This window comes from Suncus etruscus, chromosome 18, assembly GCF_024139225.1.
Source record: "Suncus etruscus isolate mSunEtr1 chromosome 18, mSunEtr1.pri.cur, whole genome shotgun sequence".
NCBI lineage: Eukaryota > Metazoa > Chordata > Mammalia > Eulipotyphla > Soricidae > Suncus > Suncus etruscus.
In genome coordinates this window covers 34,959,008-34,986,888 of record NC_064865.1, presented here as the reverse complement: position 1 = coordinate 34,986,888, position 27,881 = coordinate 34,959,008, and the positions used below count along the sequence as shown (strand labels likewise).

At 49.3% G+C, this 27,881-nt stretch overlaps 2 protein-coding genes across 3 annotated transcripts; both read left to right on the top strand.

Moving 5' to 3' along the window:
- On the top strand, positions 1-21,890 carry SLC44A4 (solute carrier family 44 member 4). 2 transcript variants are annotated; one of them, XM_049765134.1, is made up of 21 exons: positions 1-37; positions 1,806-1,854; positions 3,245-3,318; positions 3,421-3,499; positions 6,693-6,792; positions 6,883-7,008; positions 7,159-7,219; positions 10,939-11,020; positions 11,101-11,184; positions 11,536-11,771; positions 11,858-11,957; positions 12,595-12,687; positions 13,548-13,653; positions 18,579-18,829; positions 18,913-19,007; positions 19,108-19,211; positions 19,304-19,377; positions 19,583-19,653; positions 19,740-19,834; positions 19,909-19,993; positions 21,769-21,890. In XM_049765134.1, exons 1-21 carry the CDS (start codon positions 1-3, stop codon positions 21,888-21,890), a joined length of 2,124 nt encoding a protein of 707 aa, XP_049621091.1. The 2 variants fall into 2 exon arrangements, with proteins under 2 accessions (XP_049621091.1, XP_049621092.1); XM_049765135.1 differs by lacking the exon at positions 6,883-7,008.
- Positions 21,891-22,499: 609 nt separating this feature from the next.
- On the top strand, positions 22,500-26,220 carry NEU1 (neuraminidase 1). Its single transcript, XM_049765137.1, has 6 exons — positions 22,500-22,685; positions 23,031-23,223; positions 23,657-23,919; positions 25,071-25,253; positions 25,354-25,576; positions 25,664-26,220. The coding sequence occupies exons 1-6, from the start codon at positions 22,551-22,553 to the stop codon at positions 25,888-25,890; spliced, it is 1,224 nt and encodes a 407-aa protein (XP_049621094.1). The 5' UTR covers positions 22,500-22,550; the 3' UTR covers positions 25,891-26,220.
- Positions 26,221-27,881: the final 1,661 nt, after the last annotated feature.

Genomic DNA, 27,881 nt, shown 5'->3' with positions numbered 1-27,881 from the left:
ATGGGGGGAAAGCAGAAGCTGGACCGGGACGAAGCAGGTAAGATGGAGCCCAGAGATCCTGCCAGCAAGCCACCCGGGTGCCTGCAGAGTTGGGGGGAAGTAGGGTTAGGTGTGCCAGGCTGATCTGGAACCGTGGATACGGCTGAGCCCAGGGGAAAGGACTGGGAGAGTCCTGGTCCCCAAGCAGAGGATCTGGGAAAGCACTGATGGAAGAAGGCAGAGTTGGCGTCTTGGACAACCAGGGACAAGGGGCCTTTGCTCCTTGCTTCTGTGACTGGCCTGTGAGACTGGGATCTCCGAGAAATGTGGCTGTTGGGGAGGGGGTTTGAAAGGGCTTGATTCCCTGTGCCTGCAAGTGTTTGGTGTGAAGAAGCCTTCTAGGGGTAAGGCAGCCCTGGAACAGCCGGGGTGTCTTTGGGGAGTGTCAGCCTAGTCTCATTCTCTGAGGGGAAAGTGCTGAGAACCATCTGGTGAGGTTTCTGTGGCACCTGGCAAAGGCATGGGCTCTGAGTACAAAGCCAGAAATATAGTTCCTGAGTACCATCAGTTGTGACCCAAACATCTCCCCTAAAAACACCCCTATTGGGAATTCCTTTGAGGAGTTAGGACTGTGAAAGACCAGACTAGGCTCTGCCTCTGTGGACTGTTAAGAGATGAAACTTGTCTTCAGGTAACTTGAAGAATCAAAGTGGAGGCCTTTGGGGGTTCCTGTAAAAGGAGAGGAGGAAAGAAGGAAAGGGGGTCAGGGGTCTATCTCCAGAATCTGTGAGGAACTGGGGTTGGAGCTTAACCCAGGAGTCTGGGGAGTAAGGGGGAGGGTGTATCTAAGAGTGGAGGGAGTCGGGGATCAGATCTGCCTCTGATTCAGGAACTGCCTGGGAAGGAGGCCCCCTGGGGTTTGGGCATCTGCTCTCCCCTCACCACAGTCAAGAGTCTGCCAGGAGGGAACCCAAGAGGGGCTGCCAGAAACAGAGGATCAAGGGAAAGAACAATAAGCTCCCTTGTAGACTTCCTGGAGCAGCTTCAGGTCAATCATTGACCTCACTGAGGTCCAAAACTCTTAGAGGACAGAGTCCAGAGCCCCTTTTGGGCAGTAGACCCAACCCTACCCACAGTCTTGCCCAACAGTCTGCCCTCCTTCTCTGGTGCCCACTGGACCATAGCTGTCCAGCCCCACCTCCGTCTTGCTGTGTGTACTCAGGGAGGACCAGGAACAGGACACAATCTCTAAGGCCAGGCTCAAGTATCACAGTAAACGTTTGTCTAGAGACTGGTAGTGGCTGGAGGTCCTATCGGTGGCAGCCTCCCTCCTCAGACGCTGCAGGAGTTGAGACTACTTTTGGGCCCCATGGCCCTGGGGAACTGTGTGATCTTCCCTACAGGTCCACCCTGGTGGGGTTTAGGGAGGGTTTAGAGACGGGAGACAGGGATGAGCAGTGAGAAGTACTTGAGAAGGCTGGAGCCACATCCCAGCCTGACGGGATTCAGCAAAAATGGACTGAGTGGAGCCTAATGGGGGAAGAGATCCCTAGCTGACCAAATTTTGAGGTGTGAGCTGGAAATGGAAATCACCCTAAAAGCCTGATTTCCCTACCTTGGCCTGGAGCAGTGGAGCCCTGAGCTAGCAACCAGCTCTAGAGTTATCTTTCCTGATGTCCAACTTGCCCACCGGCCAGCCTAGCTCCTGTCTGTCTGCCCCAAACAAACTCCAGAGCATTGGGAGGAACCTAGGGCAGGAAGGATTGGGAGAACTGGAGATGAGGAGAGAAACCCCTCACTCTCCACATTCCTCCTTACCCTCCCAGGCCAACCCGTCAGCTATGACCCTTCCTTCCGAGGCCCCATCAGGAACAGGTGAGTCCTGCCCCCTCCCTGCCCTGCTCTGCTGTGGGAGTTGGGAGGGTAGAAGAAATAGAGTGGCTCAAGATCTTGCTTTGTGTTTTGCTGCCATACCTTAGAAGCCTGCAGGGAAAAACGTGAAACTGCTTCATGAGAGTGAAGTTGTCAAGGGGAGGGGCAAGTGGTTCCTGGGTGCTGGGATGTTTCTTTTGTTATGGCTACTTTCTACTTTTTTTTTCTTTTTTGTTTTTGGCTTGCGGGATTGGGGGTTACTACATTACTACACCCAGCTGTGCTCAGGGCTTACTCTTGGCTCATTCCTGATGGGCTCCAGAGACCATATGGGGTGCCAGGGGTCAAACCTGGATCAGCCTTTAGCAAAGCAAGTACCCTACCCACTATACTATCTCTCTGGCCACTTTCTGTAAACATGCAATTAAGCCATTAGGAAGTTTTAGTTTTCTTTTTCTTTTTTGCTTTTTGGGCCACACTTGATGAAGCTCAGGGCTTCTGGCAATGCTCTCAGAAATTGCTCCTGGCTTGGGGGACCATATGGGATTCTGGGGGATCGAACCGCAGTCCATCCAAGGTTAACACATGCAAGGCAAATGCCCTACCGCTTGTGCCACCGCTCTGGCCCAGCTTTTTAATTAATTTTTTTTTTTTTTTTTGTGAGAGGGTGGCATACCTGGCAATGCTTGGGTTATTCCTGGTTCTATACTCAGAATTCTCTTTGGCTGGCTTGGTCAACCATATGGGACACTGAGGGTCAAACCCGGGTTGGCTGCACACAAAGCACCCTACCCTGTTGTGCTATCTCTCTAGCTCTGTAACTATGACTTTTTCTGCATCAGTTTGTCTACACTTGAAACCAAAGAGGTGGCTCAAATGAGAGAAGCAGGGTTACATACCAAGCATGGCAGGGTCCCCTCCCCTCACATTTAGCACTGCTGGTGGTAGCCCCAAAACAAAACATGTGGGTAGGGCATTTGCCTTGCATGCAGCTGATCGTGTTCAATCCCCAGCATCCCATATGTTCCACGGAGCCTGCCAGGAGTGATTTCTGAGCACAGAGCCAGGAGTAAACTGAGAGTCGCCGGGTGTGCCCCCCAAAAAAAAGTTTTGCTAACAGATGTCAGACCAACTGAACTACTCTATTATAGGCACTCTCTGGTATCCCCAAATCTTTTTTTGTTTGTTTGTTTGTTTTTGGGTCACACCCAGCAGTGCTCAGCTGTTACTTCTGGCTCTATGCTCAGAAATCACTCCTGGCAGGCTCAGGACCTTCTGCATGTGAGGCAAACGCCTTACCTCCATGCTATCTCTTCGGCCCTCATATTCCCAAATCTTGAACCATGTCTCGCACAGGCTTTATCCCACCTGTACTGCCCCGTGTCTATTGCAGGAGCTGCACAGATGTCATCTGCTGTATCCTCTTCCTGGTCTTCATTCTGGGTTACATCGCAGTAGGGCTCGTGGGTGAGTTTCCCACTTCATAGATCTGAGCTGAGGTCCAGTACTCCCATCTGGGAACCATCCCCTGCAAGGTCCCTGCTCTCATGATTCCCTGTCTCTCTTCAGCCTGGTTGTATGGAGACCCCCGACAGGTCCTGTACCCCAGGAACTCTACCGGAGCCTACTGCGGGATAGGGGAAAACAAGTGAGTACCAAGCACAAAGGTGGCTCTGTGAACTGGAGCGTGTTCTTTGCTCCAGAACCCCAGTTTGAGTCCTAGCATCTTGACCCTCCCTGTGAGCTAGGAGTAACCTAAGTAACATTGTGTGTGCCCCAAAAAGAGGAGACAGGAATGTGGGTGGGAGAAGTGGCAGTTGGGTTTAATCCCTGAGTTTAATCCTTGGCACCCCAGATGGTCCCCTGGGGCGATCAGAAGAGACCCCTAAACACAGACCCAGGAATAAACCCTGAGCACAGTCAGATGTGGCTCAAAAAAATAAAAAAATAAAAAAATGGGAAGAGTCTAAGGCCTCCCTCTCTACCCAGCTCAGTCACCAGAAGAGCCTGGTGGGGTTAGGCTGTTGGAAATTTCTCTGAGCCCCACATGATACAGAACTCACAGCTCAGCTCACCTGCTCACTAGCCCGCTGTGGGCATGATGAACTGTGAATCTCAGACTGGAGTGAGGAACTGTTTTTTACAGACAAAAAAAAGTCCTAAATCCTAACCAAGTTTTCTAGGAGAGTGCTTTCTCTGGTAGAATAGAATTTCAGGGGGCTGGAGAGATAGCATGGAGGTAAGGCATTTGCCTCTCATGCAGAAGGTCTGTGGTTCGAATCCCGGCATCCCATATGGTCCCCTGAGCCTGCCAGGAGCGATTTCTGAGCATAGAGCCAGGAATACCTCCTGAGCCTTGCCAGGTGTGACCCCCCCCCCCCAAAAAAAAAAAAAAAAAAAAAGAATAGAATTTCAGGAAGGAGACAGCAAATGAAGTTTCTTTGGGAAATGAGGAGGAAAGAAAGCTTTGAAAGCTTAGGATACTCCAGAGGGGAGAAAGAAAGCAACAGTCAGTCATCTGGAGTGATATATGATTAGTTTCCATCATTGCCTTGTTTTGTAATTCTTGTCATAAGTAAAAGTTAATTGTGTTTTATTGTTTGGGGCCACACCCAGCTGTGTTCAGGCAGGGTTTGTTCCTAGGCAGGATTAATTAGGCTTTGAACCTGAGTGTGCCTGACCCACTGTATCATCTCTGGTCACAGAGTTTTTCATTTATTTTTCTTCCCTGAGTTTTTCCTTAGGAAAAATGCTATATGTCTTGTGATCCAATTATTCCTTTTTTTTTTTTTTTTTGAGCCACACCCAGCGATCCTCAGCACTTATTCCTGACTCTGTGCTCAGGCACAGTTCAGGAGGACTCTAAAGGGTGCTGGGGAACAAACCCAGGTCAACTATGATGTGAAAAAAAAAAAAAATCCATCTGCTCAACTGTCTCCAGCCCCAATCTCAGTTTATAAGGCAGCCTTTGTCTGCAGTCCGACAGTCCAGGGCAGGCCTCCCTCCCAGGATCCCACAGTGCCCTGGGCTAGAGATTCTGCATCACAAAGGCTTTCTTAGTCCTCTGATGGACCCTGCATTTCAAAAACCTTCATGCCTTTGAGCTAGTGTAGGTTAGAGATTATTTTTCCCACTAAGCCTTACTAGTTGGCCTGTCCACACACCCTTGTATTTACCTGCAACAAGCAGAAAGGAATAAGGATGGGCAGAGAAATCCCACTCCCACACACACTGCACAGGATTCAGGCCTGGCTCTGCTCTTTTAGGTCCTCTCCTGGCCTCCCAGTCTCCCCACAGGAGAAATCCCCTAGCACTGGGAAGCAGTGTGGTGTGGGAGAGATGGAGTGAGTTCCCTTTCCTGCTCAGATTTTATGGGCTGGAAAATAATCAGTGAAGAGAGAAAAAAAAAAAAAGAAAAGAAAAGAAAAGAAACGTGGCTGGAGTAATAGGGCATTTGTCTTGCACAAGTCCAACCTGGCTTCTATCCCTAGATCCTTGGCATTCCATATGGTTCCTCGAGTTCATTCTTGAACATAGCCCTGAGCACAGCCAGGTGTGGCCCAAAGAACAAAAAAAAAGGGGGGGGGGACAGAGAGATAGTACAGTGGGTAGGATGCTGACAAACCACATGGTTCCCCGAGCCTGCCAGGAGTAATTTCTGGCATTGTGGACCCCCCTCCCCCCCCAGAAAGGAAAGGAAGCTTAATATAACCTGTATACCAGTACTTCCAGAACTGAGAGCCCGGTAAAAGCTGAACTACTCACGAAAAAAGGCTCTTTATTGTAGTCACTTTAAATAACTGGAGTTAAAGAGAAAAATACAGACGGGGAGGGCACACTCAATTATGGGAGCACACCCGGAAAAGCCCAGAGAACAAGGGCTTGGCTGTTATGCAAATTTAAGTAGCTGCCTTCTCTGTGGGCTAGAGTTTAAAAAGGTTTAGTCTCTCCTGGAAGCCTTTGCCAGGGGAGTTGCTAGTAACTCAGTCTCTTCTTACCAAAGGGCAGCTTCCAGTCCACTCTGACATCTTCTCCTACCCTATGAAATAAAACTCCCTATGCCTGAGACCTGCTGGGGTCAGGGGCCATTTTTGCTTTTCTCTTACAGTCTGAGTTTAGTGCCTCAGGGATAAAAGTTCAGAGACAGTTCTTTGAATCCCCAGCTGAGTGAGTTCTGGTTGTGAGGTCTAGGGCAGAGGACTCAGCCTCTAAGCTTTGATTTCTACATCTGAAACTCAGAAACTCAGCTACGATCCCAGCAGTGGCGCTGTCAGTCTGGCAGGAAATGTTCAGTCACTAGTGCAATCTCTAACATTTTTAGGGCATTGATTTTTTTTCCAGGCAGGCAGTGAACTTTACACGCAAACCCACTTTATTCCCTGTGAAGTCGATACTATTCTTTTTACACGTGACAGAATCGAGACTATGAATGGTGAACTGACTTGCTTGAGTCATAAAGCTAGATGGTGATTTGACTCATCATGTTCAGGCTGTTAACCATTTGCTCAGTTATAATGCTGAAGGACTATGGGAAATCTTTTTTTTGGGGGGGGGGGTTGGGTCACACCTGGCAGCGCTCAGGGGATACTCCTGGCTCTATGCTCAGACCATATGAAATGCCGGGATTCGAACCACCGTCCTTCTGCATGCAAGGCAAATGCCTTACCTCCATGCTATCTCTCCAGCCCCGGAAATCTTTCTGATGTATCCCAATGCCCTCCAGCCAGACTGAATTCCCACTGGTTATATACCTCAAGCTTGAGACCAGCCCAAGTTGCCTAGGCCTCCCTCTCAGCATGCCAGCCCAGACCCTGATACTTGCACTTCCTTTCTTCCCACAGAGAGAAGCCATATCTCTTCTACTTCAACATCTTCAGCTGCGTTCTGTCCACCAACCTCATCACACTAGCGGAGAAAGGCCTCCAATGCCCCACAACCCAGGTCAGCGCCCGAGACCTGCCTCTGTCCAGATCTCCCCAGGGTGCAGGTACCAGCACCCCAGCATGCACTCTGCCCGCCCCCTTTCCCCAGGTATGTGTGTCCTCCTGCCCACATGATGCATGGACTGTGGAACCGAAACAGTACAACCAGACAGTTGGGGAGGTCTTCGACGCTGCAAACAGGACCTTCTGTCAGCCAGGGGTATCCCAAAATATGGTGAGCATTGCCCCTAATACTGTTCCTGTGGCCAAGGAGGGCATCTGTGCACAGGGCTTAAGGGAACTTAGACGTTGTGGAAGTGGGTGAGGAAACTCACTCTATCCAGTTCCATGTCTGTGCATCTTTGTCTCCTCTTTTCTTCTCCAGAAAGTGCTTGAAAGCCTGCAACAAGAACTCTGCCCCAGTTTTCTCCTCCCTTCCAGTCCAGGTGAGAGGCCGTATTCCTTCCTAAGCCCCATCTACTCCAATTCTTTTATTGCCCCAATGAGGAAACCAGGACTGGAGTGAGTAAAGTCACACAAGTCCTTAATGACTGAAGTGAAGTGAGCACTGCCTAGTTTTTCTCTCTACCACAGTCAGGCCATTGGTGTTAGACACTGCAAGGAGTTTGGGGGATAATGTACTCCTCATTGGAGGTACACTCTGAGTGGAGAGGTGAGCGATCATCACAAAGAGACTTGCATGAGAGTCTCATGAAAACACAGGAGAACAAGGGGTCAGGGAGAAAGCACAGGGTCAGGGGCGAAAGGGACTCCAGTTCCTCCCTCAGCAACCATCATAGTGGCTTCCTGAGTAATGTTGCATGTGACTCTGGAAGTCCCAGAGCATCCTTGGGGTGCCCTGGTGAACCCCTGGTACTTCAAGGCCATCACACCTGCAGGCCCTCATATTGAACTGCCAGTCCAGATGGCTGAGAAGCACCAGGAATAATGGCCTCCAGGACCCTTTGAACACTGTTGAGAGGCACTTTTCACCAAAGATGGGGAAAACTATGGGTGGCCAAAATGTGCATGCACAGATTATTTTGTTTGTTAATTTTTGGAGCTACACTCAGCTTTGCAAGGAGCTTTTTCTGGCTCTGTGTTCAAGGGTGGGCTCAGGATTTATACATGGTACCAGGAATTACATCTGGGTCAGCCACATACAAGGCAAGTGGCCTACACATTGTATTCTCCATCATAGAAATGTACTAGGCATTTTTTGTTTTTGTTTTTGTTTTTGAACTATACCTGATAGTGTGTCAGGCTTATTTCTGACTCTGTGCTCAGGGTTAGTCCTGGCAGTGTTCAAAAGATCAGATGTGATACCATGGGTTGAAGCCAGGTTGCTGCATTCAAAGCAAGCATGTTGGGGCTGAAGCGATAGCACAGAGGTAGGACATTTGACTTGCATGTGGCCAAACATAGAAGGACCTGGTTTCAATCCCTGGCATCCCATATGGTCCCCTGTCCCTGCCAGGAGCTATTTCTGAGCACAAAGCCAGGAGTAACTCCTGAAAGCAGCCAGATGTGGCCCAAAACCAAAAAAAAAAAAAAAAAAAAAGGGCAAAAAAATAAAAGTAAGCATGTTAGCCTTGTACTTTCCCAAGTCTCTGGTTTTTGTTCTTTGGGTTTTTGTCTTTTTTTGGGTCACATCTGGCAGTGCTCAGGGGTCACTCCTGGCTCCAGATTCAGAAATCGCTCCTGGCAGGCTCAGGGGACCATATGGGATGCTGGGATTCCATCTACTGACTTTCTGCACGCAAGGCAAATGCCTTACCTCCATACTATCTCTCCGGACCCATTGTTTTGTTTTTCTTTAGGGGCCAAACCTGACAGTATTCAGAGACTACTTACTTGTGGCTTTGTGCTTGAAGTAACTCCTGGCGGCACTGGGGATCATATATCTCTGAGGATTCAACCCAAAGCTTCCATGTGTTTTGCATGTGCATAGCCCCTTGGATTATTTCCTTAGCTCTGTAGTTTTTGTGTTTTTTTTGTTTGTTTGTTTTGTTTTTTGTTTTTTTGGGCCACACCCGGCAGTGCTCAGGGGTTACCCCTGGCTGTCTGCTCAGAAATAGCTCCTGGCAGCCACAGGGACCATATGGGACATCAGGATTCGAACCAACCACCTTTGGTCCTGGATCGGCTGCTTGCAAGGCAAATGCCGCTGTGCTATCTCTCCGGGCCCAGCTCTGTAGTTTTTTGGTGTGCAGGTGTGTGTGTTTTATAGGGATATAGGGACATTCCTGGTCGTGTTCAAGGGTTGCTTCCAACAGTGCTCAGGGAAGCATGCAATGTAAGGGATCAAATTTGCTCTCAGCCCCTTGAGCTTTCTTTCTGGCCGAAAAAGCTAATTAAAAGATTACTTTTTTTGGGGGGCGGGGTTTGGGTCACACCTGGCAGTGCTCAGGGGCCATTCCTGGCTCTAAGCTCAGAAATTGCTCCTGGCAGGCTCAGGGGACCATATGGGATGCCGGGATTCGAACTATTATCCTCCTGCATGCAAGGCAAACGCCCTGCCTCCATGTCATCTCTCCGGCCCCCAAAGAATTACTTTTTTTTTTTTTTTTTTTGGTTTTTGGGTCACACCCGGCAATGTTCAGGGGTTATTCCTGGCTCCAGGCTCAGAAATTGCTCCTGGCAGGCACGGGGGACCATATGGGGCGCCGGGATTCGAACCGATGGCCTCCTGCATGAAAGGCAAACGCCTTACCTCCATGCTATCTCTCCGGTCCCTTTTTTTTGGTTTTTTTTGGGCCACACCCTGTGATGCTCAGGGGTTACTCCTGGCTATGCGCTCAGAAGTTGCTCCTGGCTTCTTGGGGGACCATATGGGACGCCGGGGGGGGATCGAACCCCGGTCCGTCCTAGGCTAGCGCAGGCAAGGCAGGCAGGCACCTTACCTCCAGCGCCACCGCCCGGCCCCAAGAATTACTTTTTAATTTAAAATATATATAGGGGAAAAATATAGGGGCTGGGGTAGTTAGTTCAGCAGGTAGGGTACTTTCCTTATACACGACCAAAACTGATTCTGTCCCCAGAACCCCATATGTCCCCAGAGCCCCAGTAGTAAGCTCTGATCGTGGCTGGGTAGAAAAAAAGAAAAAAAAAAGGCAAAGTTTTGGGGGACTGGGAAGATTTTACAGTGGGTAGGGATTTTTTCTTGCACTCCTTTTGACCAAAGTCTATCCCCAGCATTTCATATGGGCCCCAAGCACTGCCAGAAGTAATTCCTGAGCGCAGAGCACTGCAAGGTGTGGCTCAAAAACAATAAAATATTTTTCCTACCAGAAGTTAGTGCAGGTGATAAATGCATATTTTCTATTCCCAGCAGATCCAGGTGTGGTCCTTATGGTTTTATTTTTAACCACAACATGAGAAAAGATATCCATGGTTTCTATAACTGCACTAGGAAAGATTGCATATGTGGTCCAAATTCAGATGACTTGATAGACACATAACAGGTGGATGAGGTTTCCTGGAGCTGGTCAGAGGGAGCTGGAATTGAACAGGAAGTACTTTTTGGAGGAAGGAGAGCTCAGAGAGGAGCAGCAAAAGCAGAGGTTCAGAAATGGCATGGAGGGGCCAGAGAGATAGCATGAAGGTAGTGCATTTGCCTTGCATGCAGAAGGTTGGTAGTTCGAATCCCGGCATCCCATATGGCCCCCTGAGCCTGCCAGGAGCGACTTCTGAGCATAGAGCCAGGAGGAACCCCTGAGCGCTACCAGGTGTGCCCAAAAGCAAAAACAAAAACAAAGAAATGGCATAAAGTGAGCTGGGTTCAGAGGTCGCTCTGAAGCCTGGCCCTGAGGGACCTGAGCACAGCCCTGAGCATGGTCCTGCCTATAGCATGGCAGAGCCTACAGAGATGGGAGAAAGGTAGTACTCAAGACCCCTGGCACCACGTGTTCTATGCTCAGAATATGCCTCATTCTCCTGCATTCAGGCAGAGGGTGGCAAGCTGGGATAGAGACACTGAACAAAGTCCAGGGCAAGAAGTTGGTCCAGGGCCACAGAGCAGGAACAACCCTGGCTGTGGAGTCAGGGGCAGTGACTCATGGGAACAGAGTCTGTCTTTCCCTCTTATATGAACACAATGGGTTGGGGTGGGGGCCAGAGACTCAGAGCAAACTCTCAACCCACCCACCCGATTTTCTTCCTCCAGCTCTGGGACGATGCTTTCCATGGGTCAATAGTACTCCTCCTGAACTCCCAGGGATCTCCAGCAATATCACTCAGGGGATCAAGTAGGTACCCTCCGCCCCCACTTCTCTGTCCTCTACTCCTTGCAACCCATAGCCCACCTGAATTTGCTTCTCCCCAACAGTGGCCTTCTAGACGACCTTAATGCCCGCGATATCAGTGTTAAGATCTTTGAAGATTTTGCCCAGTCCTGGTATTGGATTCTTGTGTGAGTCAATAGTCCCCTTTTCTCCTGTCTTTCCTTTCACCCCTTCTGATCTTTCCAAGCTGGAGATACAAAGCAGAGGAGACTCTGAATAGAGGAGGAAGAGTCCCAAATTCAGAATGGACCTCAAGCCCCAGAGAACTGATAAAACAAAGGGGAAGGAACTAGGACCAGTGACATAGTAGAGGCATTTGCTTGCTTGGCAGAAGTGATCCTTGAGTGCCAGGGATAGCATCAGAGAACCACAGAATGCAGCCAAAAAACACCAAAAAAGGGGTCTAGTCTGGGGACACTGGGAAGTGGGTAATAGGGAAAGCTCTGGATGAGGGGTCTCATCCACTCGCCTTCCTGCAGCGCCCTTGGAGTGGCTCTGGTCCTGAGCATGCTGTTTATTCTGCTTCTGCGCTTTGTGGCTGGGCCCCTGGTGCTGGTGCTGATTTTGGGGGTGCTGGGGGTGCTAGCCTATGGCATCTACCACTGCTGGAATGAATACCGAACGTTGCGGGACAAAGGCACCTCCATCACCGAGCTGGGCTTCACCACCAACCTCAGTGCCTACGGCAGCGTTAAGGAGACCTGGCTGGTAGCACGTAAGTAGACTCACTTTTCACACCAACTGCCAGGACCACCCAGTGCAGCTGCCCTTACCAGGTCCTCTGTTCCCTGTCCCCTGCAGTCATCGTGCTGGCTGTACTGGAGGGCGTCCTGCTCCTGCTGCTCATCTTCCTGCGCCAGCGGATTCGCATCGCCATCGCCCTCCTGAAGGAGGCCAGCAAGTCAGGAAGGAGAAGGGGGAAGATATTGGGGGGCTGCAGAGAGTCAGGGAGGAGAAAGGGCAGACTAGCTCAGTAGTCAACTCTGCTAGGTGACTTGACCTTCCTCGGTCTCTGTTTCCCCTTCTGTAAATGGGAATAAGGGCTCCACTCACCTGAGGTGATGTCTCAGAGAGTAACAACAACCAGCATTTATGGTCATGAAACATTTTACACTCTGAGATGCTGGAGCGGATACAAAGAGGTTACAGAGAATAGGGTGCTTGCCATACATGTGACAAAGCTGGGTTCAGTTTCCAGCATCCCATATGGTTCGCTAAGCACCACCAGGAATAATTCCTGAGAGCAGAGCCAGAAGTAACTTTTCAGCACTGCCAAGTGTGGTCCAAAACAAACAAAAAATATACTTGTGTCTGGAATAGAGGTCAGTTGGGATGGCTAGAATCCAGGCAGGGAGGAACATTTACTCCCAAGTAGGACCTGCAAATGGGGGCAAAGACACCTGAAGGATTTCCTTTAATCTCTAAGTGTCTCTAGCTTCTGCTTATCCAGTGAGTCCCTACTGTGGGGCCAGGGCCGTGATAGGACAGACAGGTCAGGGGAGGCAGGCCTGGGGGTTCACAGCTCTCATTCCCTGCAGGGCTGTGGCCCAGATGATGTCAACCATATTCTATCCACTCGTCACCTTTGTCCTCCTGCTCATCTGCATTGTGTATTGGGCCATGACTGCTCTGTATCCTTTGCCCAGTTGTCCAGGCCTCCTGGAATCCCAGGGTGGGGGCACTACTTACCCACAGTGCACTGGAAAGAAAGCACTTTCTTCTGGGCAGTCTCTCTCCTGCTCCTGGAACAAAGTTCAGAGCCAGTGCCAGCACCAACTGGATTCCAGCCACTGTGAAGTCCTGGCCATGAGCCCAGTATGGGGTCACTGTAGAGGGGACCTGGGGCCACCTTGTTACAGAAATGTGACCAGGAAACAGGTGCAAACACTTGAGAGATTAGAGGGAGAGCCAGCTTTATTCACACATGTGGACTCGACCTGGCTAATGTCAAAAAGGATGGATGGGGCCGGAGAGATAGCATGGAGGTAGGGTGTTTGCCTTTCATTCAGAAGGACGGTGGTTCGAATCCTGGCATCCCATATGGTCCCCCATGCCTGCCAGGGACGATTTCTGAGCATAGAGCCAGGAGTAACCCCTGAGCTCTGCTGGGTGTGACCCAAAAACCAAAAAAAAAAAAAAAAAACCACCAAGAACACTCAGAAATCACTCCTGCCAGGCTCAGGGGACCATATGGGATGCCAGGATTCGAACCACTGTCCTTCTGCATGCAAGGCAAACGCCTTACCTCCATGCTATCTCTCGGGCCCAGTAATATTCTGTTTTAAGTTCCATTTCCTAATTGTTTCTGTGGCCCTGTTCCCTGCCTGATCAAGCAAGCAAATTTATCTAGTTCTTCATCTCTTTTCTGGACATACATTTATGATTTATGACCTGCTTATCTTTGCCCAGCTCCAAGAATGGGTCAGAGGTTCTGCTTCTAATTTTCCCTCTACACCCCCATGTCACCATGCTTTCCTTGACTTCCCTCTGGGTACCTGGCCACATCGGGACAACCCCAATATGTCATATGGGCACCCAATATCTCCAAGCCTGGCTGTGAGCATGTGACGTTGAACGAGTCCTGCAACCCCATGCAGGTAAGAGGATTTTTGTTTTTGTTTTTTGGGCCACATCTAGTGATGCTCAGGGTTTATTCCTGGCTGTGTGATCAGAAATCGCTCCTGGCATGGGGGACCATATGGGATGCCGGGGGATAGAACTGCAGTCCGTCCTAGGTTAGTGCATGCAAGGCAGACACGTTACAGCTTGCGACCACCGCTCTGGCCCCAGGTAATAGGATTTAAGAATGAGCATGGAAAGGACCTCAAGGGCCACCCAGTTCAATTCTTTATTGTGCTGAGGAGACAGGTCCAGAGAGGCCAAAGGACTAGCTCAGGGTCACACTCTAGGCCTGGTGCTCCCCACTCTGTAGTGTCTTTAATGCCAGGAAGAAACTGAGGCAGGGAAAGGTGGCACGCTGTGTCTGAGAAGAGGGCCAGCCCAAGAAGCACACACCAACTTCTCTGTCCCTTCCTGGACATTCCTCTGCCCCAGTGCTTCTCAAATAGTGGCACCCCTGGGGGGCACAAGTTTTCGTAAAGGGGGGCACATTTAACCTCGGCAAACACTGTCATAACAAGCTAAGTCCTGTGTTTATGTCTCTGTATGTCTCTGGAGCTGAGAGTTGCTGTGTCCTGCTTCCAACTCCACTTGGAAAAGCTATGCATTGCAAAATGTGCTCATTGGAGCCATTAATCCAGACATCACCTCTGATTAAAAAATCAGCTCAGATTATTTTATATATTTTTGTTTTGCAGGTTAAAGTTTTTTTTTAAATAAAGATAACTATTTACAGTCACGGGAGGGGCGCAAGAAAATGTTTTCTTCTTCCTAGGGGGGCAAGACAAAATAATTGAGAAGCACTGCTCTATATCCTGGGAGTTTCAGTTCTCTGTCTGCGAAATGGGAGATAATTAAATCTCTGTTCCTCAGGGTGACTGAGATTAAATGACATTGAGTACATAAAGTGCTTAGTACTAAGACTGTGCCTGGCACCTGATAAGAGCTGATAGCTGCAAACAGATTTACAGATTTTGTTTCATTACTTTTTTTTTTTTTTTGGAGGGGGGTTAGGAGAAACTCCCAAGCAGTGCTCTGGAGACTGAAGTTAGGGACCTCCAGGACTCCACTAAGCAATACTCCAAAGACCATGTGGTACTAGGGATGGGACCAGGGTCAGGCATGCAAAGCAATGCAAAGTAATGCAAAGTAAGGCACCCAATGGTGCTCAGGGATCACTCCTGGTGAATTTAGGATTTTATGGAATGCTGGGATCAAACCCAGATCAGCCATGTGCAAGACAAGTCCTAGCCAGTGCACTTTTTTTTGTTTGTTTGTTTTTTGTTTTTTTTGGGCCACACCCGTTTGATGCTCAGGGGTTACTCCTGGCTAAGCGCTCAGAAATCACCCCTGGCTTGGGGGGACCATATGGGTCGCCGGGGATCGAACCGCAGTCCTTTCTTGGCTAATGCTTGCAAGGCAGACACCTTACCTCTAGCGCCACCGCGCTGGCCCCGCCAGTGTACTTTGTTTCAGCCCTTCTAGTTCCTTAACATTCTCTTTCTGGGAAGAGAGAGGCACATGGGACTCTCTGTCCCAGGAGAAAAGCATTCTCCCCAAACACTTCCTGTGAGGTTTCTAGAAAGTGAGACTGAACTGTTAGGAATTTACTGTCCTCAAAGCTTTCCAGCTACCTCTCTCAGCTGAGCCAGAATGTGCCTGTAGGCATTAACCTTACTCTTAAAGTAAAAAGGGGGGGCTGGAATGGAGCTCAGTGTATAGGATATGCTTGCCTAGTATGTGTGACTTGGGTTGGTTCCCAGTACTGCAAGTTAAAAAACAAAACAAGAGGGCCGGAGAGATAGCATGGAGATAAGGCATTTGTCCTGCATGCAGAAGGATGATGATTCGAATCCTAGCATCCCATATGGTCCCTCAAGCCTGCCAGGTGCAATTTCTGAGGGGAAAAAAAGGAGGCTTACTAACATTTACAGAGGCCCCAACAATGCACCAGGAACTGTGTATCAAAGCACCAACTGCCATAACACGAATACAAACCCACAATCATGTTCACAGTAGAAAGAAGTTTATTATTATTAAATCCAAAACATGCATCCAGTTTCAGGATTTTTTTGGTTTCCTTTTTTGGTTTGTTTGTTTGGTTTTGTTTGGGGGGTCACACTCAGCAGCGCTCAGGGGTTTCTCCTGGCTCTGTGATCAGAAATTATTTCTGGCAGATTTGAGGGACCATGTGGGATGCTGGGAATCGAACCCGCCCTACCGCTGTGCTATCACTCAGGCCCCATGGTTTGCTTTTAATTTTGGGAACACACCCAGATTTCATTCCTGGCTCTGAGCTCAGAAATCATTCCTAGTAATGCTGTGAGATATTGAACCTGAATGGGCTGCATGCAAGGCCCTACCCACTGTACTATTTCCTCTGCCTTGTTTCGGAAATTACCAAGAAAGATTTCTAAGCCAGAATGGTAATATTGTGGGTAGGGAGCTTGCCTTCCATTTGGTTAACCTGGGTTTATCCATAGCATCATACATGGTCTCTTAAGCATATCAAGAGTGAAACCAAAGTGCAGAGCCAGGGATAAGCCCTAAACACAGCTGGGTATGGCCCAAAAAAGAACAACAACAAAAAGACTTTTGTCTCATTTGCTAAACAGATTACCCTTTATTATTTTGGTTTGGGGACTGCATCTGACAGTGCTCAGAGGACTATTATGTGGTACCAGGGATCAAATCCAGGCCAGTGATGCATAGCAAGTGCTTTAGCCATTGTATTATCTCTCTGGCCACAGGTTACCTTTTATTATCAAAAACTTTAGTCCAGGGACTGGAGAGATAGCATGGAGGTAAGGCGTTTGCCTTTCATGCAAAAGGTCGATGGTTCGAATCTCGTCATCCCATATGGTCCCCTGAGCCTGCCAGGAGCGATTTCTGAGCACAGAGCCAGGAGTAACCCCTGATAGATGCCAGGTGTGACCCAAAAACAAAAAACAAACAAACAAAAGAAACTTTAGTCCCTCACAGTAGAGAATTTCTGGCTTTGTTCACATAGCCATCAGCCTTGCATTATGCTTGTTTCAGCTATCTAATCCTCTCCCCACACTTGCATTTTTAGGGGTTTGAAGAAGGTAGGGATTGGACCCATAGAAGGCTTGCCTCATATAGGGACTGAGCTACAGCTCCCCTGTACTTTTATTTATTGGGGGTGCAGTCACACCTGGCCGCGCTCAGGGACCACTCCTGGCTCTACGCTGAGAAATCACCCCCGGCAGGCTTGGGGGACCATATGGGATGCTGGGATTTGAACCACCATTCGTCTGTATGCAAGGCAACCTTATTGCTGTGCTATCTCTCTGGCCCCTGTACTTTTATTTTTTGGAAGGTTTTTTTTTTTTTTTTTTTTTTTTTTTTTCACTTGATGCCACAGCCTGTTGTCCTCAGGAGCTATTTGCAGGGGTAGCTCTTAGCACTGGGGAATATACAATTGGGGGGAATGGAACCCAGGGTTCTGTCATGAAAAACATTTACCCTGGCCTTGGATCTTACTCCCTAATCCTTCCTAGAGTTGTTGTTTGTTTTGTTTTGTTTTTTGAAGAGAAGAGAGTAGATTTTTTGGTTAGGTTTCAGGTGTACCTGGCAGACCCTGTTCCCAGTTCTGTGCTTGAGGAACACACCAACAATCCTGGAGATCTTGCAGTGCCCAGTTTAACAGGACTTCTGCATGCAGAGCACATGCTCAGAGCTTTGCACTATCTTCTTGACACACTCAAGGACTTCTTTGTGTGTGTGTGTGTGTGGGGGGGATGAGATCATCTCCAACAGTGTTCAGGAATAACTTCTGGTAGTGCTCAGGGGATCTTTTTTTTTTTTTTTGGTTTTTGGGCCACACCCGTTTGATGCTCAGGGGTTACTTCTGGCTATGTGCTCAGAAATCGCCCCTGGCTTGGGGGGACCATATGGGACGCCGGGGGATCGAACCGCGGTCCATTCCTTGGTAGCGCTTACAAGGCAGACACCTTATCTCCAGCGCCACCTTCCCGGCCCCGCTCAGGGGATCTTATGTGGTGTCGGATTGAACTCAGGTCATCTGTGGGCAGGGCAAGGTCCCTATCCACTATTCTATCTCTCCAGCATCCCCGCTCTACAGGGCTGGAGAGATATATAGCAGTTAAAGCACTTGCTTGCCCACGACTGACTTGAGTTCAATCCTTGCACCAAATATGGTCCTCCATTCCAAGCCTATCTGGAATGATCCCTGAGTACAGAGCCAGGAGTAAGCCCTGAGCACAGCTGTGTGTGATCTAAAAATAATTTAAAAAATTTAAAGAGGGGTTGGAAAGATAGCATGGAGATAGGGTGTTTGCCTTGCATGCAAAAGGACTGTGGTTCGAATCCCGGCATCCCATATGGACCCCTGAGCCTACCAGGAGTGATTTCTGAGTGTAGAGCCAGGAGTAACCCCTGAGCGCTGCCGGTTATGACCCAAAAACCAATAAATAAATAATTAAAAATTAAAAAAGAAATGTAGGGGTCAGAGCGATAGCATAGTGGTTGTTTGCCTTACACAAACCGACCTGGGTTTGATCCCCAGCATCTCATATGGTCCCCCTGCCAGGAGTGATTTCTGAGCACAGAGCCAGGAGTAACTCCTGAGTACCGCTGGGTTTGGCACAAAAACAAAACAAACAAAAATGTATAACCACTTTGGCCAGGAGATGAAGCAAAAGGAAGGCTAAATCCACCTGAGGTTTGGCCACTGAGGCTAGACCCAGCAACTCTAGGAGCTTTTCTGCCCATGGAGAGGCTGAAGGTCACCCACAGGCTCACCAGGAGGCAATCTGAGTCAGTGAGCCCAGAGAGGAGACTCATGGAAGAGGAGGCCCCCATTTCACTCCCCTCACACTGGAGTGGGGTGCTAGTTTCATTGTAGCCTCTTCCCCCTCAGAACCAGTCTGACAGCTCCTGCCCAGGGCAGAAGTGCGTCTTCCAGAGCTATACATCCACAGGCCTGATACAACGCTCCATCTTCAACCTGCAAATCTACGGTGTCCTGGGGCTCTTCTGGACCCTCAACTGGGTGCTGGCCCTGGGCCAGTGTGTCATGGCTGGAGCCTTTGCCTCCTTCTACTGGGCCTTCCGAAAGCCACAGGACATCCCCACCTTCCCCCTGAGCTCTGCCTTCATCCGCACACTCCGGTAAGCCCAGGCAGGCCAGGAATTGAGAGTCTGGGATTTCTGTGGGTGCCGAGACTGCCTCTGAATAATGCACCTCTCTGTAGTTACCACACCGGGTCTCTCGCCTTCGGAGCACTCATCCTGTCCCTGGTACAGATCGCCAGGATCGTCTTAGAATACATTGACCACAAACTGAGAGGTGGGCCCAAATTGGGGGCTGAGGAAGGCCAGGCTAAGCCATAGGGTCATGTGGAGAGGCTGTCAGGGCCAGTAAGTAAACATGTGTCCCTGGCCACCAGGAGCCCAGAACGCTCTGGCCCGCTGCATCATGTGCTGCTTCAAGTGCTGTCTCTGGTGTCTGGAGAAGTTTATCAAGTTCCTGAACCGGAACGCATATATCATGGTAAGTTGGCTCTGGTCCAGACTTCTGGACCTGGGTTCCATAACCTGGTCGCTATGTGCTCTGGCAGTTAACTGCTCTTTTCACCCACCCAGATCGCCATCTATGGGAAGAATTTCTGTGTCTCAGCCAAGAACGCCTTCATGCTCCTCATGCGGAACGTTCTCAGGTCAGACAGTCCCCCCACACACACACCTGCATGGGGCACCCTCCTCAAATCCCTCATGCAAGATCAGCTTCAAGGGCATTTTGTGCTCAGAAGGGCCTCAGCCTGGCTCAGGACACTGCTGCCTCCATCCTGAAAAGTCAACTCTCTCTTCTGTATCTGGCACAGTAATCAATGCAGCTTCAACCTAGCACATCTCCCTCTACAGGGTTGTGGTCCTGGACAAAGTCACAGACCTGCTGCTGTTCTTTGGGAAGCTTCTGGTAGTTGGAGGTGTTGGTAAGAACCAGACTGGAAACTGGAAGGGAGAAGGGAAGGGTGCTGGCTGATAGATCGCAGCGGAATGACCCTGATCTTTCCCATAGGGGTCCTGTCTTTCTTTTTCTTCTCCGGTCGCATTCAAGGGCTGGGTAAAGACTTTCAGAACCCCCAACTCAATTATTACTGGCTGCCCATCATGGTGAGTGTTTCTTTGTCTCAGTCTCACCCTCCTTACTCCCAAGCAGGAACACTAACCAGACTTATGCATTCCAGACGTGCATCATGGGGGCCTATGTCATCGCCAGTGGCTTCTTCAGTGTTTTTGGCATGTGTGTGGACACGCTTTTCCTTTGTTTCCGTGAGTGACATCCTCTGCCACTATTCCCCGATTGCAAGTTTCTAGACTCATCAGAACTTTCACTCTTTTGTAGGTTTTTTTTGGGGGGGGGGGGTACTCCTGGCTCTGTACTCAGAAATTACTCCTGGCGGTGCTCCCAGGCTACATGGGATGCTGAGGATTGAATCTGGGTCACCCATATAAAAGGCACACACTTTACCCACTGTGTTAGCTCCTCAGCCCCAAGACTTTTTTTTTTTTTTTTTTTTTTTTTAGTCCCGAGACTTCTTAAATTTTTTTTTATTGCTTTGTTTTGGGTTCACATCCAGTGGTATTCAGGGCTTATTCCTGGTCCTGTGCTCAGGGATCACTCCTGGCAGTGTATAGGAGACCCTATATTGTGCTGGTGATTAAATTTGGTCATCACATGTAAGTCAGAGCCTAATCTGCTATGCTATGCTATGATTACCTTGTCAGACCATTTTTTTTAATTTTTATTTTCAAATTTGGGCCATACCCAGAAATGTTCAGGATGTTCAGAGATGCTCAAACTGGTTTGAAGTCAAGAATCATTCCTGGGGGGCCAGAATGGTAGTGTAGGGCATAAGGCATCTGCCTTAAGCACACTAGCCTAGGTCAGACCGTGGTTCGACCCCCGGCGTCACATATGGTCCCCCAAGCCAGGAGCAATTTCTGTGCGAATAGCCAGTAGTAACCCCTGAGCTTCACCAGTGTTCCCCCTCCAAAAAAAAAAAAGAAAAAGAATCATTCCTAGTGGTACTCAGAAAATCTTATGGGGTGCCTGAGATTGAGCCCAGGTTGTTTGTTTGCAAGGCAAGAGTTCTACCCACTGTAAAATCATTCTGGACCAGTGCTTTTCTTTTTTCAGGGGACCATATGGGATGTTGGGGATCAAACCTCCTGGGTCTATCCGGGTCAGCCATTTGCAAGGCAAATGCTATACCACTGTACTATCTCTTCGGCTCTCTTCTCTCTCTCTCTCTCTCTCTCTCTCTCTCTCTCTCTCTCTCTCTCTCTCTCTCTCTCTCCCTCTCTCTTCTCTCTTCTCTCTCTCCTCTCTCTTCTCTCTTCTCTCTCTCCTCTCTCTTCTCTCTTCTCTCTCTCCTCTCTCTTTCTCTCTCTCTCCTCTTTCTCTCCTCTCTCTCTCTTCTCTCTCTCTCTCTCTCTCTCTCTCTCTCTCTCTCTCTCTCTCTCTCTCTTTCTCTCTCTCTCATTTTTTGGGTAACACCAGGCAGTGCTCAGGAGTTACTTCTGGCTCTATGCTCTTTGAACCACCATTCTTCTGCATGAAAGGCAAACGCTCTACCTCCAGGCTATCTCTCCGGCCCCTCTTTTTATTTTTTTCTTAAAGGCATACCTCTAGAAATAAAGTTATCTTCTGAGAACTTCAGGCAGGTCAGATGTTTGGGAAAAAAGAAGAAAAGTGAGCTTCCAGGTTGGTGGATTCCAGAGTTGAGGTCACTCCTGGCCTTTAGAAAATTTAGGGTAGAAGTTAGCAACAAGACATTTCCCTGCAGGTGGCTGTAGTGAGTAGCCTAACTTGCATACACATTCAGGATTTGGTTTGTACCAGGTACTGTGTGCTGAGTTACTGACATGCACTTCCCCCCATTAATCCTTACGATAGGAAATATGGTATTGACAGCACCTGATAGAGGAGAAACAAATCACAAAACCTAAAACCTACCCTCAAATCCATTTGGTGGTGGTGGTGTGGCCTGGTTTTGAAGCAAGTGGTGTGGGTTCCCCTCTAACTTCTTTATCTTGCCGTTCAGTGGAAGACCTGGAACGGAACGACGGCTCCCCAGCTCGGCCCTATTACATGTCCAAAAACCTCCTGAAGATTCTGGGCAAAAAGAACCAGATGCCTTCGGGGGACAAGAAGAGAAAAAAATAAAAAAACTCAGACCTGATGCCAGGCTTTACTCCACCTGTACAGTTCCCCAACCCCATTCTGTCTTCCAGATCTCGATTTTGTAGTAAAATGATTTTATTAAAGAATATTTTGTTTTCTCAAACAGTCTGGGACACTTACTTTCTTTATTTTATTTTATTACTTTTGGTTTTGGGACCACACCCGGTGACGCTCAGGGGTAATTACTCCTGACTGTGCGCTCAAAAATCGCTCCTGGCTTGGGGGACCATAATGGACGCCGGGGGAATCGAACCCTGGTCTGTCCTAGGTTAGCGCCTTACCGCTTGCATCACCGCTCCGGCCACCTGGCCCACTTAACTTTCAGCAGGACTTGTTACATTTTTTTCCCGCCGTCAGTCTTAAAAATAGGCCCCGCCCCTACGACGTGTCCCGCCCCCGAGCAATTCCCACAGCCAATCGGCTTCCCGCCAGAGGTCACGCGCTCCCAGGCTCCAAAAGAACCAATGGGAAGGGTCAGCTCCGAGGCGTTGACGCCTTTTGCCGCCGAGGACTAATCAGAATCCGGGAAGCTCAGCGCGGCTGCTGGGCTTGGAGGGCTTAAAGGGCCAGTGTCAGCTGACCGGCTCCAAACCTGGTACATTTCAGTGAGTGGTGGTCGGAGTTACCTACCGCAGAGGAGAAATGACAGCGGACCGAACCGTCACGGTCCCCCCCAGCAGATCCGTGGCACCGCATGTTTTGGGGTTCTGGGGGACCATCCTTCTGCTGTTGTCTCTGGGTGGATTTGGGGCTACAGCGGAGAATGACTTCAATCTGGTGAGTCACCTATGGCATATACCTGTGTCCCTCTCAGATCCGATTTCCTCCCATCCCTTCCTTCTTTCTTTCCCAATCCCTATCCTCCGTTCCTCTATCTCTTCTCTAGCTCGTTCCCCTGTTGATAAGAAGCCCCTCATTCCCCCTCTCCCCAGCTCCATCTCTCCTTACAGCCCCAAACCTGCTCCAGGATACCCCAGCTTCGCCTCCAAACACTTCTCTGGTTCCCTTTCTCTGTCCTCGAGTCTCTGTGCCACTAGTCAAAGTTGTATTCGAGACTCTGTCCTTAATGTTCTGAAATCCCAGACCAAATTTTTCCGCATGCATCTATCTCCTCCCATCCAGGTGCGGCCACTGGTGACCATGGAGCAGCTACTGTGGGTGAGCGGGAAGCACATCGGGTCAGTGGACACTTTCCGAATCCCACTCATCACAGTCACCCCTCAAGGGACTCTCCTTGCTTTTGCTGAGGCCAGAAAGATGTCTTCATCAGACTTGGGAGCCAAATTCATCGCTATGAGGAGATCCGTGGACCAGGGTATAAAGATGATCAAATGGCCTGCCCAGTGGGTGGGGGAACTTGGAGGCTTGGGGATCTGGGTCCGTGAGGAGAAGAGACCACCTGAAGAAGCATTCCAAAGTAGTGAGGTCGAAATTGGGGTTACCTAAAAGTTTCATCTAACATTTATTGAGCACCTGCTATGTTCCAGGAACCTGTTCCACCCCCTTGCAAGTGGGGTTGGGAGCTGAGGGAAAGGGGGAATATATAAAGAACAAAAGCTAAGCAGTGTAACTGGATGGATTGAGTTAAGGTAGAGCAGATAAAAGATGAGTGAGATAAGGAAGGGCAAGTCCTGTGAGACCCTCAGGCCATCTAAGGCCTCAGGTGCTCACAGAAGATAGAAATCTGTGAATGGTGGAAGGGATGCTTTTAAGAGGCTCACCCTACATTCCCTCCTCTTTTCCTTCAGGCAGCACATGGTCTCCTACAGCCTTCATTGTAGGAGATGGGGAGACCCCTGATGGGCTGAACCTAGGGGCAGTGGTGAACGATAAGGAGACGGGAATAATATTCCTCTTCTACAGCCTCTGTGCTCACAAAATTGGCTGCAATGTATCCTCCACCATGTTGGTGTGGAGCAAGGATGATGGCATTTCATGGAGTCCACCCCGGAACCTCTCCTTGGACATTGGAACTGAGATGTTTGCTCCTGGACCTGGTTCTGGCATTCAGGTGTCTGTCTTGAGCTGGGTGGAGGGGCTGTCTTGTGAAGAGTCTTGGAGATGTCCCCCAAATGAAGCCCTAAAGGAGGTCATGCGAGGTCAGATTTTCTCTCTTAAAGGGGGTATCTTGGAAGAAAGGGGTGTTCTGAGAAGCAGCCCCTACCCAGCAAGGGAAGATAGACTTTCGCTGGGGGTTCCTGTTTAGGGATTAGCAACAGGATTTCCCCTGGGCCAGAGCAAGTCAGAGGGATGCACCCCTTCCTTTGAGCAACACTGGGTGAGTTTACCCACATGCACCCCTGTGGCCTTGTACCCTATTCTGGAGCAAGACCTGTCCTGCAGAAGCCTGCTCTAAAAAAAACTTCATAAAGAATCTTTTTTTTTTTTTTTTTTTGGTTTTTGGGTCACACCCGGTGGTTCTCGGGGATTACTCCTGGCTGTCTTCTCAGAAATAGCTCCTGGCAGGCACGGGGGACCATATGGGACACTGGGATTCGAACCAACCACCTTAAGTTCCAGATCGGCTGCTTGCAAGGCAAGCACCGCTGTGCTATCTCTCTGGGCCCCAAAGAATCTTTTTTGTTTGGAGGCCCCACCTGGTGGTGCTCAGGACTGACTACTGGCTTTGTGCTTAGAAATCACTCTTGGTGGGCCCAGAGAGATAGCACAGTGGCGTTTGCCTTGCAAGCAGCTGATCCAGGACCAAAGGTCGTTGGTTCAAATCCCGGTGTCCCATATGGTCCCCCGGGCCTTCCAGGAGCTATTTCTGAGCAGACAGCCAGGAGTAACCTCTGAGCGCCGCCGGGTGTGGCCCAAAAACCAATAAATAAATAAATAAATAAATAAATAAATAAATAAATAAATAAATAAAAACAAAAAAAAAGAAATCACTCTTGGCAGGGCTTAGGAGTCCTTGTGGGGTACCTGGGATTGAATCTGGGTGAACTGCATGTCAGGCAAGTATTCTATCTGCTGTTCTGGTATCTCTCTGGTCCTGAAAAAGAGCTGCTTAAGTCATCCACTGGGTATCTGGGGATCCATCTAGGACTCTTAGGGAGCAAGGCCAGAATTGGAGGGATACAGCTATTTGTCACCCTGAAGTGTGAGTTCCCTGCCCCCTTCAGTGCCCCCCACCCTGACACTCAATCTCTTTCCTCACAGAAACAGCGGGAGCCGAAAAAGGGACGTCTTATTGTGTGTGGGCATGGAACACTGGAGCGGGATGGGGTCTTCTGCCTCCTCAGCGATGACCACGGTGCCACCTGGCAGTATGGGACTGGGATCAGTGGCATTCCCTTTGGCCAGCCCAAGCGAGATTTTGATTTCAACCCTGATGAGTGTCAGGTCAGGAATCTGTGTGCTCTGGCCACTGCCTGCTCTGCCTACCTCCACCAGCCCTGCTCCCTGACCTGGATCTTCCTGAAACCCTGTCCTGTCTCCTCAGCCCTATGAGCTCCCCGATGGCTCAGTCGTTATTAATGCCCGGAACCAGAACAACTATCACTGTCACTGCCGAATTGTCCTTCGCAGCTACGATGCCTGCGACACACTGAGGTTGCGAGATGTCACCTTCGATCCTGAGCTCATAGACCCCGTGGTGGCCGCGGGAGCTGTGGCCACCAGCTCTGGCATTATCTTCTTCTCCAACCCAGCGCATACAGAGTTCAGTGAGTGTCTGTAGTGGGGTCCAGGGGGTGCCCATGATCTAGGTGTGACAGTGGCCCTCCCTTGCCTGATGCTGTTGCTTTCCTCAGGAGTGAACCTGACCTTGCGCTGGAGCTTCAGTAACGGCACTTCATGGCAGAAAGAGACGGTGCGGCTGTGGCCGGGGCCTAGTGGCTACTCCTCACTGGCTTCCCTGGAAGGCAACATAGCGGGGGAGAACCAGGCCCCCCAGATCTACGTCCTGTATGAGAAAGGTCTGAACCAAATCACAGAGAGCATCTCCCTGGCCAAAATCAGCGTCTATGGAACACTCTGAGGACTACAATGGCTGGAAGGGGAGAGCCTCTGAAGGGGAGACAGTTCCACTTTCCCCTGAACACTAGTCTTTTGCAATGTCAGCTTCTCGCAAACAGGAACATTACTTCATTGGGACTCATGGACTAAAAAGTCCAACTTTTCAACACCCACTTGGGAGGTGTTGTTCTTTTTCAGGAGTGCTCCCTGCCAAGAGACTGGAGCTGGCCCCTCTTGACCCTTCTGCCTTCCCAAGACAGTGATTGGTCTGTGGGCAGGGGTAGGAGGGTATGGAAGTTGGAGAAAATGTGAACTCAGGGAATTGGGGAAGGCTGAACTTCCTCTTAGGGGTTAGATAGTCTCTGGAGATGCCCCAGGGAAAGTCAGTCAGTAGGGTTGGGTGTTGGTTTTAGGAGAAGACACTAGCTGTATCACCCAGTTTGGCTCTTTATGAAGCAAACATTTGCAACTTAATGTTTTTAATGAAGGAGAATGAACTTTGTAGAGTCTCTGTGGTTTTGTCTATGCTGGTCAGGTGGATACTAGAAGACTCGGAATTTCTGAATTTGGGGAGGAAGCTGATATATTTGTTACCTGTAAAATTTTGTCTTTACAAATCTTTTTATTCCTTCTTGCTTTCCTTTTTGTTTTGTTTTTGGGCCACACACAGTAGTGCTCTGCACCCAGAAATTGCTCAGGGATGCAAGGGTCAGCCATATGCAATTTGGGTCAGCCATATGCAAGACATAAGCCCTACCCGTTGGTTGTGTTATAACTCCAGCCTTGAAAGAGAAAAACTGATTTCTTTTTTTTTTTTTTTAACTTTTGGTTTTTGGGCCACACACAGAGGCATTTAAGGGTTACTCCTGGCTCTGCATTTCAGAAATTACATCTAGGGGTCGGAGAGATAGCATGGAGGTAAAGCGTTTGCCTTGCATGCGGAAGGATGGTGGTTTGAATCCTGGCATCCCATATGGTCCCCCGAGCATGCCAGGAGCAATTTTTGAGCATAGAGCCAGGAGTAAACCCTGAGCGCAGCCGGGTGTGACCCAAAAAAGAAATTACATCTAGGGGCCTAAGAGATAGCACAGCGGTAGGATGTTTGCCTTGCACACAGCCGACCCAGGAAGAACGGTGGTTCAAATCTCGGTATCCATATGGTCCCCTGTTCCTGCCAGGAGCGACTTCTGAGCGTCAAGCCAGGAGTAACCCCTGAGCACCGCCAAATGTAACCCAAAAGCAAAAACAAAAAAAACAAAAAAAAAAAATTTATTTCTGCCAGGCTCAGGGAACCATATGAGACACTGAGGATTGAACTCAGGTCAGCTGCGTGCAAGGCAAATCCCCTATCTGCTGTCCTATTGACCCCTAATTTACTTTCATAAGTGTAATGTAATAAATGTAATGTAATAAATGTAATGAGTAGTAAGGAGTCCATAAGGTTGTGGGCTTTGTTGAGGGTTTTTTTTTTGGGGGGGGGCCCACACCTGGCTATGCCCAGGGGTTACTCCTGGCTCTGCACTCAGAAATCCATCCTGGGAGGCTCAGGGGACCATATGGGTTGCTGGGAATTGAACCCGGGTCCATCCCCAGTCAGTAACATACAATGCAAATGCCCTACCATTGTACTATCACTCTGGCTCCAAATAAGGTATTTTTTATGTGTGTATTTTTGTTTTGTTTTGAGTCCACAATGATGTTGCTGAGGACTTATTCCTGGCCCTGTGCTCAGGAATCATTCCTGGCGGGGCTCAGAGAACCATATGTGATGGTGGGATTGAATCTGAATTAGCTATGTGCAAGGCAAAAGTACTACCTACTGTACTCTGGACTTCATAAGGTATTTTAAAACTTGCTGTCTCAGGGGCCGGAGAGATAGCATGGAGGTAAGGCGCCTGCCTTTCATGCAGAAGGACAGTGGTTCGAATCCCAGCTTCCCATATGGTCCCCCATGCCTGCCAGGGGCGATTTCTGAGCATAGAGCCATACACACCTGAGCACTGCCGGGTGTGA